This window comes from Trachurus japonicus, chromosome 4 (genome assembly GCF_045865225.1).
Source record: "Trachurus japonicus isolate A0001 chromosome 4, Traja_1.0".
NCBI lineage: Eukaryota > Metazoa > Chordata > Actinopteri > Carangiformes > Carangidae > Trachurus > Trachurus japonicus.
The window spans coordinates 11,179,094-11,191,846 of NC_140910.1; the positions used below are offsets into that span (position 1 = coordinate 11,179,094).

Below are 12,753 nucleotides of genomic sequence, written 5' to 3' on the forward strand. Positions count from 1 at the left end.
CGTGCGTGCGTGTGTGTGTGTGGGTGGGTGGGAGTGTGTGTTGGGTGCACTCACAAGTGAAAATACCTCATCTCACACTTGCTAGTTGAGGCCCACAGAATGCACCCCCCCTCCCCCCCCGCCACACACACAGAGCGTTGAAGCCTTCATTTTTCATTCCTTCCTGGATGGTTAATGTGCCTCTGAACAGACGTGTGAATAGCTGTCATTGCTCATTCCTGCAGCCGTTGTGCTGTTGCAGTTGCTCGAGCTAAGAGGCTGAGCGCCTCTTCTCTGATAGCTTAACATCAACCCTCCCATCCCATTTTCCCCACCCTTCAGACGCATAAACACACACACACACACAAACGCACGCTTCTGCACTTCTCCCTCTGACATCATCGCAGACGAATGCCACTTGTCTAACTCCCTCGCCGAGTCATCAGTGTTGCTTCGCATGGCTGCGTGATCCAGAGGATCTGTGCTCTGAAATGGCCTCTCGTTTTGCACTCAAGAGGAGCTCAGCCTGTTGAGCGAGGTGACCTGTGAAACAAAATGCATGAGGCGTTCAAAGGCAGAGGGGATAAGACGAGAAGAGAGGGAAGGTGACTGAGGAATAAATAGGCAAAGCAGTGTGGGGCAGCAACAATAACTACCCTGATGTTTCTGCTGGTTATTTTTCTCCCATACGGGTAAAAATGATCTTGTTTATCGCAGATACTTGTTAAAAGTGAAACATTGTTTGCTCTTCATGTGATCCAGCGTTTTTCTCGCTGGATCCAAATGATGTACGTGATTCATTTTGTTAAAGGGATAGTTCACCCAAAATTCGAATTTCACTCATTATCTACTCACCCTCATGTCGACTAAGAGCTGTGAGAATTTTCAGAGTCCTCCGTTCCTTCTCTGAGTTACGGGGGGGTCCGTGCAGCAGTATTTGTCCATATAATGGTTGTCAATGGATACCAACTTTCTTCGTCCAAAAAGACACACCAAAAAACATCCAAATACCTCCATACTGCTCGTCTGTAATGTCCCTCTGGTATTGAAGCCCCGACATGAGAAATTGTTCCGCCGGTCAGTGCAAATCTCGCGTGATTTGCACTGACACAGGAAGAGCAGTGAACCGAGACACTGGGAGCTTCCGCTACAAACAAGCTTAAAATATAGACTTATTTAATTTTTTTCGGAACAATTTCTCATGTCGGGGCTTCAATACAAGAGGGACATTACAGACGAGCAGTATGAGGTATATGGATGTTTTTTGGTGTGTCTTTTTGGACAAAGAAAGTTGGTATCCATTGACAACCATTATATGGACAAATACTGCTGCGCCGACCCCCCCGTAACTCAGAGAAGGAACGGAGGACTCTGAAAATTCTCACAGCTCTTAGTCGACATGAGGGTGAGTGGATAATGAGTGAAATTTGAATTTTGGGTGAACTATCCCTTTAATCAACGGCTGTCATCAGTGTTTGCAGGTTACACAACACTGTTCACCACAAAGCGGCCTCTGTGAGCATGCGCTCTGTGATGGGAGTATACTGTAGGTGTAGAGGGAAATGGTTCACTTGAAACTTGCTTTACTTGATAGCAGCGGCTGTGTACTTTCTCCTCACGCTGACAGGTGGAAAAGCACAAGCCGTGGAAAAGATGAACAAGCACTACTGACTCCCGCATAACGTGGTGCAGGAGTGGGAATGGTGGAGGGAGGCAAGCGTGGGAAAACGCATAAACAAAACAATGGAAAGTGGAAAAAGCTGGATGCATGTGTAGCGGTGAAATTGGAGTGATATGATGTGGAAAAGGTGTCAAGAGGATGTGATGGCAAAAGTAAAAAAAACAAAAAAAAAAAAGAGTGCTGTTGTGTTTCAGAAGGGAGGTGTGTTAAGACTGACATGGTGACACGGTCGCACCTGCACACACACACACACACACACACACACACACACACACACACACACACACACACTCACTCACTCAAAGCAAGCATCTTTCACAAGAGGCTATCAGACTCCACTCCCTGCTGTCACTCTCTTTGTTTTATCCCCCTCCAGGATGTAACACTCATCTTTGTTTACCCTCCACACCTCCCCGACACACAACACACACTCTCAATAAGTAAAGTGCAGTCCTAGAAGACAATCAAACTGCAATTTCTCAAACAACTTGCCCTGAGCTTGCTCGAAACCAAAACAGCCAAAGTTATTCTTCAGCTGAGAGGCATCAATAATGTTTAATCTGCTCACCATTTTCTAGCCCGGTTCCACCTGGATGAGCAGCATTTAGGTTAACAACATTTCACTACTTATGTAGCCAATAGCGAAACAGTGCCACAAATGAAGCCAATGAAGCTTCACAATCTCGCTCTTGTTCACGTGCTGCCTCGTTCTTTCACTCTTTCTGTCCTCTTTATTTGGACAAATGTTTGTCTGTAGTTCTCGCCTGGTGCTGCAATTTACACAACTAAATCACATAAAATCAATTGTGGATTCTCTTCTAGAGACGCCAGGTTTACACTCTGTGGAGACCAAGAAAAACAAAACAAATAAAAAAACATCACTCTCCTCCATCATGGTAATGAATGCAAACTAGTGAGGGCCCCCAATGCCATCGCTATATCAAATCTGCATTTAGATAGAAATGTTATCACATGCATAGCCCCCACAAGACAGCCGTTTGTTTGGATATCATATTGTTTTTTTTGTCATCCTTCTCTAAACAAAGCTCACCTGGATGTCAGGTGATTATAAGGAGGGAATTGTGAAAGTGAAAGTCAATGCAGCAAAAAAAATTCTGGAAAAGAGCAAAATGTGCTGAGTAAAACTCCCCCACTGGAAAACATCACATTGTAAAGTCCAAGCAAGTCCACTGGACTTTGTTAAATGTTAACAGTCTGTCTTTTATTGACCTCATCCCTTGTCTTTGTCCGTCAGTAAGGAGTGTTGAGAAGGGCATGGCATGAGAGGACACACGCCCCCGCCCCCCCTCCTGTGGAAGCTGCATCTCCAGCAGCTTGCAGACAGAGCTCAGATTTTCTTCTTTTCTTTCTGCTGGTTCACAGTGGCGTCTGCGTGATCTTCACCGTTGGCCCATCTGTCTTTGCTTTAGAGGTGCTCTCGAATTATTAAACACAGTCGGAGAGCCTTTATGTGGCTGGCACGGCGCTGCACACAGACACGGGGTGGGCGGTAATGGCATTTTCACCCTAATAGGAACACAATTGGGAACATCATTCCTCGTTTTTCCCCTTTCTTTCCTATTCTCTCTTTCTCTCTCTCTCTTCCAGCCGTCGGCCTGCCCATCACTGGCTACTGGGACTGATCGAGTGCATCCTCTTCTGTCGCCGCCGCCGCTTCACTCCCGCTGCCTGCACGTCAGCTGATTGTGTGTTTGTGTAAGTGTGTGCGTGATTGTGCACAAGAGTGTGTAGGTCATACATCATGACAGATGAGCTGTCTGACGGAGGCTTGCTGCTACTAGTTGATCACTGTGTTAAGAAATGACAGCTGATACAACACAACTGTACTGCAGCAGCCTCAGGTCAACTTGTTTTTGTAATTATAAGAGTTTACTTTAATGTGGACCATAACAGATGTGGGTTAGATCTATAAGGGTGATGCATTTAAAGACTTGTAAAAGAACTTAATGGTAATCTTTTTAACAGGTCTGTAATTTCCCAGTAACATGCCAGGAAGTTTCTGGTGCCATTTGGCTACATGTAAGTGTAGAGAAAATTGAGGCAATGTTCTAGTTTATGTTTAGGACTTTGACTCAAGTGCTTTTTGATTAGGAGATGTATCAGTGAATAACCTGCATGGTTGAAACAAAAGTGAATATAAATTCTGTAGTGATTTTGCTGGAAAATGTTCTCTCCATGTATTTGATTGCTTTTATTGTTATAAGTTCAGCTGTCCTGCTGTGCAGTGACTAAAATACCCCAGGTTATACTTGTAATTAATTAGAGGTGAGACAGCACTCTGACTCCATTTTCCTTCAAATTAGTATCAAATTATTATAAATCTCTGGAATGCTGGAAGCAGTATTTGGAGACTACTGTATATATAAAACACAACCATGCATGAAAACTCTGCACAATATCACAATATCCTTCTAAACATTTATGAATATAACATGCAACATCTTAAGAGGAGTGTAAATATTACAGCTAGTTGAAGTGGAGCCAATTTGAACCACTTTGTGAACTGATAAATTGATAGAAAATATAAATTTAACCAGTTTAACAATAATTTTGTGTAAAAATTTAAGCCCACAAAGTAAGCAGTACTGTCAACTAAATGTTGTGGAGTAAAAGGCACACTATTTCCCACTGAAATGTGGATGAATAAATGTAGTTAGTACCGCTGCTTTCCAGGAATTTAGCAAAATGCTGCACCTCAGCTTCTGCCTACTGTAAGTTAGTCTGTCTTTTATCAAAGATGACATGAAGGGCCAGCTGAAAAACTATAAACATGGGATGAAAAAAGAGTTCAGTTAAACATTTTAGAAGAAACTGAATCATTTCTATCTTCTCATATGAATAAAACATCGCAAGGACAGCAGCTGTGGGTTGTGGGTTTATTTTTGTGCGAGTGGATGGTCTGACAAAACTACTTGCCATCTTTATTATTTTGTGATGGGATTTTGAGAAATCAATCCTTCTAACAAGACCTTGGGAGACGCACAAAGACCAAAGGAGAAAACAAAGGGACGTGGAGAGAACAACATGAAGACATCATGAATGGTGGCTGGCTGCTCTTTATAATGATGAGTAATCATTCAGGAGGAGAGTGAGAAAAGATGCTGAGGCTGAGACTACCCCAACCAAGCTAAAAAGTGATAACCATGGCAACAACAGGGATACCACAAATGGAAAGGAAAAGGGGGAAAGAGCGTGATCAGGACAGGAAAGCACACACACACACGTGGATAGGCAGGACACGCACACAGAAATACATGTATAACTATGTGCTTTGGGGGTGGCCTCTTCAAAGAACAGATCTGAGGCTATGTGCTGTATAATGTAAATTGAATGAGGTGGGGGGTGGGATGGGAGGGGTGGGGGGGGTAGTTTCTTGCTTCTTTTTCACTGTGTTTGATCATTGGTCTGTGTTTCACTGCAGTGCAGATGCCCTTCTCCTACACAAAGTGCATATGCAAAGACGCAAAACCTACAGTACACACACTCAGCTGTGCAGGCCAAACCAAAACACTGCTCGCTGAAGTACCACATGTGTGTGTGTGTGTGTGTGTGCATGTACTGTACACTCATTTTGCCCTTCTATGCACAGCGGGTCTGTCTGGCAGACTTCATGCAGGGTTGGAGAAAGATGTCTCCATGCTGACATTCTTCTCCCTCCCCAAAAAACATCCCTCCATCCCCACCTGCCTCACTCTTCCTTCCTCCCCTGTGCTCCTCCTCCTCTCCTCTCTTCACCCCCCTGATGTTTTCTATTGTGCTCACCTCCCCGTCTATTCCTCACTTTGTCTCCCACTCCTGTTTACATTCTCCCTGCTTCTTCTATAACTAAGTCTCCTCCCCTCATTGTTCCTGCATTACATTCCTCAGATTTGTTGTTTTTATCACACTGTGTTATTCCCCTTTTATCGGAGCAAGTTTTGTTTGTGAAACCTACTGTGAAAAATATTCTTTAAACATGTTCTATAACAAAAATAAGACAAAATCAAACAAGGCAATGAAGTGAGCAAGGGAAAAATACTATACACTAATTATGTTAATCTAGTCGTATTGTACGCATCTGCATAATCCACTACATTTCACTTTGTTTCTATGCCACTTATGATAGTCAACATTACCAGTCCAGGAAAGTAAGACAATGAGCAATAAATGTGTCCATGGTCAACAAAACAACAATGACGTAACGTTATCAAAGGTTGCTGCTGTGGATGTAATGTTACTTTCAGATATATTTCATATTTATGGGCTATTGGTAGTGGAATAACTGCTGCAGTAATAAGAATCTTCCTGTGGACGTTGGCTGAATAAATATCAGTTCAATATCATCTGTTGATGTGATTGGACACCTGGCTGCTTGTCTCTTGTCACACAGTGAACAGACAAATCCTCTGAATGATTGTGCTGCATAATAGCATGTGAAGAAGAGCACCGGTCACTAAGTGGCCCTGAGTTTGGGGCTGACAATTGTATTTACTGAGATGAGTCAGTTGCATTGTAACACACAGCACCCAAGTCTGTCTGAATCATTACCGTCAAAGTCTTGTATTAACCCATAGCAACCAGGGCCCAAGTGATGTGGGAATTTTAAGGCCGATATCAAGTAGTAAAAATTCTGGTAAGGGGGGGGGTGCGTGGCGCAGTGATTAAAGCGGCCGCCCCATGTAGAGGCTACAGTCCTCACCGCAGGCGTCCCCGGTTCGAATCCCGCGTCGGGCAGACCTTTCCTGCATGTCATTCCCCCTCTCTCTGCCTCCCCCTTTCCTGTCTGTCTCTACTGTGTGCTATCAAATAAAGGCGAAAGAAAAAATATATACTTAAAAAAAAAAAATCTGGTAAGTGATTTATCAGCCAATATTACTCACACATCTTTCAGCAATGGTCCTTCAAATATAGTTTGAACATTTGACAGACAAATACTGTCTGTATGGGAGGAAGAAACATTTAGCTGTTTGACAATAAAAAACTTTTTTTGATTCAAAATGTCCTCACTGAAGCAGTGCAGTAAACTCTTGGAAGATTCAACTTCAAACTGAAAAAGGCAAAAGCCAATCATGAATACCGGTAATGACACACTTTCTTTTCCTGGTATATTCTTACAGTGTTGTGAATAAGAGAAGGTAAACATCAACACCAATGCAATGCAAGGATGCCATTTCTAAATGAAACCCAGACAGTTTGTAGTTTCAAGGCACAAAAACGTTGTTTCTTATCGGCCAACACACATACACATACCGATATGTCTGAGAAATCAGCCAATCAAATTGTCTAGGCCCTACTTGCAACAGGTGAGAGTACCACTTTTAAGTGTTGAACACATACATAAAGACGGTAACACATTGCCTCACATTATTTGCACAAATTTGCCTGAACGACTGTTGTGTTTGCTCATCCTAAACAGCCACTGTAACGTACCAACTGTACAGACGTTAGCCGTGCGCTATTCACAGCCTGCGTCTGTGGGAGTGTGCCTGAGTGGCAGACTCCAATTCTCTTTTCCCTCTGTACCTCTGTGAAGCCAATTCATAAAGCTCCAGGATATAGTATGTGCAAATTTCTCAAGCATTTTTATTTTTGCATGGTTTGGCATGCAAGTTAAATCAATTTGGGATGAATTTGCATCTAATCACGTCTTTCAATTAACTCTGTGTGCAATCGCACCTCCTCTACAATTCGCTCTGCGTTGTGTCTGTACACATAATTACAGTGAAGACCCACTGAATGTGGCACAAGGCAACACAAAGTTTGCCCATGTTCATTTTCTATTTGACTAGTGGAGTGAAAACAAGGATTTGAAAGTTAATTTTTTTTTTTTACTTCATGCAAATGAGGGACACATTTTGCCTGGAGGCTCCTCATTGATTTGTCAAAAAGGAGAGGGGAAAGAAGTGATGCAGCACTGTGGGACAGGAAATTCACCTGAAGTCATTACCTGCAGTGGACGAGCGTCTCTGAGAGAGACAATTATAACTGAAGCCTCTGGGATCCTCAAGGGTTTTCAATTGACTTTGTGCCAGGCAGCAAAGTGTTGCCTGGCACAAAGTCACATACAGAATGCTCTCTTTAGACTAAAACTAAAGCAAAATAAGGTGCCAAAATGAACACTGGCACTTTACCTCGCACTTTACCCCCCCTGCCTTGTCACTCCTGCTTCCCTTCTCTTATTTGCTGCACAGGTGTATTTTCCCAGATATACAATTCCCCCAATCCCTTACTGTACACTCTAATCATCGTTTAAACCTCTTCTGCCCTAAACTGCCTCCCCCTCCTCCCCTTGCGACAAATATTAACCTTCTCGCTGCAGCCCCTCCCTGTCTGAGCTGACTCCCAACCAGGCCATGTCAGGCTTCACAGGAACCTCCCCAGAGGTTGCTGCCGTGACTAATTCTGCACCTTCTGAAGCATAATGATATATTTATCTCCTGCGGCACGCGGCCAACATTTTAGATTCATAACCACAACGCAGGAAGTGCCTGTACAAAAGTGCAGGCACGCTCGCCCAGTCGTCTGCACATACGGCTCACAACCCTAATCTGTCCCCCCTCCCCCACATCCCACCCTTTTTTCCAATCTCTGGGCTGTCAAGCAAAGTGTCATGGGGTGAGCTCTGGTGCCAACCCTCCCTGTAGTCCTCTACCTCCCATTGACAATTTCCAGAGTCACTCAGCTGTAAAAAAGAAAAAAAGAAAAAAAGAAAAAAGAAATTCAGGGGGATGGGGCAGCATCAGTTGGATGTTAATTCCCCTTAGAAACAGAGGCAGGGAGGGTGTATTTGTAAGACATAATGTACTCTGTTATAGTGTTTTTCTTCTTCAACTTCATACTTTATGTATTGATAGCACCTTTATGTATAAAGTGCTTTACAAGTTAAAAGACCTGCCCCCCCCCACACACACACGCACACACACAAGCAAGCACACACATATTCGCAAGTAGCCTACACGCACCTACTTACTCACTTAGGCATGCACACAAAGCCAAACATACACTCGTTAAAGGTTATAGCTACAACTTTTTCATCAAAATGATTAATTTTTCATAATACATCCACAGAATGGCTAGAGGGGTGCAGAATAAAAGTATTCATTTTACAGAATTTTTATTTTATAGCATATAAATAATTGTTTTATGAATTTTGACGGGTCCAAAATATATAAATATATCTGGTTACGTTGGCAACGTTGGCATGAAATGATCTCTGTGCCAAAAGCTTTAGTACGTTGATGTCACATGAAGCAGAGCTCAGGGGCCAGGTCGTGATAGCTCTGTGGAGAAATGGCATCGTGCTAATGCTAATGCTAACTAACGGTCAGCCGGTAACGCTCCGGGTGCAGGTGTGATGCTGGGCGTTTTCCAGGTTCATCTGCAGGTGAGTTAGTGTGAAATGATTCTGATGTGTTTCCAGTCCGCTGTCAACACCGGAGCTGCTGCTCGTTAAATACGGTTAGTGTTAGCTTAGCTTTAGCTACTAGCAATGTTCCCTCTACTTTTCCAAACTCCTGAGCAGAAATTCAACTCCCCTGATGACATGCTTGAGCGACTGTGAGCTCAAGCTCAAGCATACACAGTACATCCACATGCTGGTGCCTCACCTCTCCAACTCCAAATATCATGATTAATATATAGTAATATGATTTTATATATAAAATCTATTACTATATATATATTACTAATATAATGATTAATAACAGATTATTTTGACAACATTACCTAGGCTACTTCAGTTACAGTTAATGACAACAAAATACAATATTGTTCTGGCAAAATAGATTTTGTATGTATTGCCATATGAGCAATTGTGTCAAAAAATAACTAACATCAAGTTGATGTCATCAACTCTTGGCACTCGCATTCTTGATATGAACTGTAATAATAATTCTAAAGCAAAAACTTAAATCGTAGTTGCACTTTACAGACCACAGTGCGTGTGTGTGTCTGTGTGTCTGTCTGTGTGTGTGAGAGAGAGCTTGCAAAATTGTAATGAACTGTTAACTGTTATGTTTTGCCAATGGGCTCCAAACAATGAAAGAGAGGGATGGAAACATTGTCCACTCCACACTTTCCCCTCTGAAAACTCGCCTTTTACTTTTACGTCACTGCACGTCTTGCAAACGACTCCAGTCTCGGTTGAAAAAGAAAAAAAATGTCGCCGAGTTTCACCGGTGTTCGCTCGTCCGTATGTGTTCTGTGACCACAGACTGTGACAGCCACTCCACTTTCAACGACGCGCGTTTTTTCTTTACCTTTCCGGCAGTCTCACAACCCTCCCGTTTAGCCATGGCTGAATTGCTATGCAATAACAAAAACGCCACAACAGCGGCTACTCGTCATAACACATTGATTGGCTGTCAAGCTAAATAACTGCTGCGTATTGGCTGGGCAGCGCCTCGTGGGCATGTTTTTTTTTTAATGATCACTGGCAGACAGCACCCTGTCACCTGTCGCTCATTGCAGTGATAAATGCCCACAGAGGTCATACATTTCACAATTGGAAGCGCACATTAGGGAGAAATAAACCCTCAACTAGTCGGGGATATTCGAGTGTGCAACTTTTTTTGTCTTCTGCGCAAAGAGGTGGGGAGCAGTGCGCAATTGCGCAGTAAAACACCTTAGAGGGAACAGTGGCTACTAGCGTACCTGAAGGTTGGAGCAAGAACAGGCGAGTGTGAGTGCGACACCTACTGGCCGGGAGGAATTAAACCTGTAGCTAACAACTTTAAGATAAGAGTTAGGGTGAGGAAAGCATCGTTGGGGAGCCGTCCACGCCAGGAAGTCATGCAGATCCATGGCCACACCACCACCAGCCTCTATGTATGTGTGTGTGTGTGTGTGTGTGTGTGTGTGTGTGTGTGTGTGTGTGTGTGTGTGTGTGTTACAGTGCTCCCTGCTCTGCGAGTTGGCTGCATAAACTACCTGGCAGATGTAACCTGAGGGTTTCCACACAAACATATACCCACACAGAGAAAGACAGAGCAGTTGGCTGCATTTTCATCATCTCTGACTGCGAATCCAAGTCCTGAGTCACTGAAAGGCTCCAGTGCCAAGTCCGTAGATTTTTTATTTTTTTTATTTTTTTCACCTCCACAGAAGGCAGAAACAATACAATACAGAGAGGAGCAGACGGTCGGGGAGGCCACCGAGAGCAACGAGGGGGCGTGCGGTCTGTCCTACATACGCACAAACACATGCAGATAGATACCCGCAGATACGCAGCGAGGGAGAACAAGGAGAGTACAGAGAGGGCAAAGACGGACTGAGGGATGTGAATGTTTGTGTTGCAGAGCTGTGTGGAATAGACTGAAAAAAGAAACTGCCAAAAACGCAGATAGGGAGGCTGTGGAGCCGCCACAGATGTACAGATACATAAATGATCCCAAGTTACACACAAGTTCTAAAGTAACTGTGTGACAGCAAGGCTTTCTCTTCAAAATAACCCATCATGTGTCTCTCTGTCACACTGTCCTTCTCCAAGTAAAGTCACAGGTTTAAAAAAGACACTAACACAGATATGCAAACAAATGCAAAAAGATGAATCTCTCCAGAGTTTGGATAACTTGCTGACACATAATGAGAGGATTAAGATCCTAAACTCCAGCTTTTCGACGTATCAAAGCGAATTCTAATGAGCCCTGCAAATACATATTAGAAATAAATATCTCAGAGATTAAAAAAAATATCAAAACAGTTTCCCTCTCTCAAAATGGCTGAGCCGATGAATGCGAGCGTCAAGATCTCGGCTTTGTTTTTCTTATTCGCATGTCATCTTTTCGCCTCTTCTTAGAAGTGCTGTTGGGGTAATTATACGCAGATGAAACAGGAGGAGTATAGGGCTGCTAGCTAAGCTGTGAAGGTCTGTCAAGTGATCCACATACAGTATGCACACTGTTGCAGAGGATAATGGGAAAAACTGACAGAGAAAATGTCAGTGTGACCAAGTCCCATACTGTAAGAGAGCACACTCTTGATTCCCAGAATGCAACGGACCGTCACAAATTGTGACCATTCATTGTGGAGATTAGGTGAGTCATTCATTTTGCTACCCTCATGGTCCCTCCCTGAGGGCTGCTTGTGTTTACTACAGTGGATTATAATGATGATATAATAGCTAAAAAACATGAATCTAGAGGCCTTGAAATCTCTCCTCTCTCAGCTCCTTGCTATAAGTTCTGGGCTCCAACATGAGGACACAGTTTCCTGCCAAAGTTGTTTTTGAGCTTGATTTCTGTAGTTGTGTTTCTCTCACATGTTTTCTCACATGTTTTCTCACTGGTTTGAAGTGAGAAAAGCGAAGAGATAAACACAAAACACGAGGATTTTTTTCAAAGGCTTTCTCACTGATTCATACCCCATGTACCAATTAGAATTCATTTTGATTGTCTCATTTGGTCTTTTTCTGTAGATCTGCTACAATTCAAGAAATTGATTCGGTAAGTTGATTAACCATTCGTTATGAAGTATAACATGAGAACTTCTTTTTAATTTTAATGTACAACAAATTCGATTGCTTTTAAAGGTTTTCATACTTTGAGTGCTCAGCATGCAGAGGAGTCGACAGTGACTTCTTGTTGTTTGGCTCTGTGAGTTTAATTCATCTTTGATTGGGCCGACACAGTTGATTACCTTTGTCACTCTGTCTCTCATCCAACCTCTCTGCCCTCTGTGCACTACACCAAGGGGGTTCAGTGCAGATCAGTTGCACTGGGAGCGTCATTTTGGAGAGGGATCCAAACTCACAGCGATTACCTGTGTATGGCACCCTGATCTAAGGAGTCTTACATTTGCACGAGGGTTGAACAAGATGCACAGTTGAGAATTTCACCGCAGACCTCTGATTAATTTTCACGACTACGACCCATTGTTTGCACATCAGACATTTCCAAATATTAGAGATACCTTCTAGAAATGTTTGGTGGAAATATTTGGAGTTATGTACAGTAGACTGGAGGTCAGGTGACGGGGACTGCCTCCAGTTTAATGAGGACTCACCACAGCATGCGGTCTGAAGCAGAAGGAGGGCCAGCAGGGGCTGCAGTCCACACACAGCCAGTACGCCCTGCATCCTGCTGCACCTGGAGACA

General features: G+C 43.3%; 1 protein-coding gene across 2 annotated transcripts in view; it reads right to left on the reverse strand.

Annotated features, from left to right (window-relative positions):
* Positions 1-12,753, reverse strand: part of ncanb (neurocan b) — a 204,089-nt gene that overhangs the window by 107,003 nt on the left and 84,333 nt on the right. For both annotated transcript variants that reach the window (XM_085773893.1, XM_085773892.1), the window contains one exon: positions 12,662-12,744. In XM_085773893.1, the coding sequence (XP_085630019.1) occupies positions 12,662-12,734 (73 nt within the window). In that variant the 5' untranslated portion in view covers positions 12,735-12,744. The remainder of the gene's footprint in view (positions 1-12,661; positions 12,745-12,753) is intronic.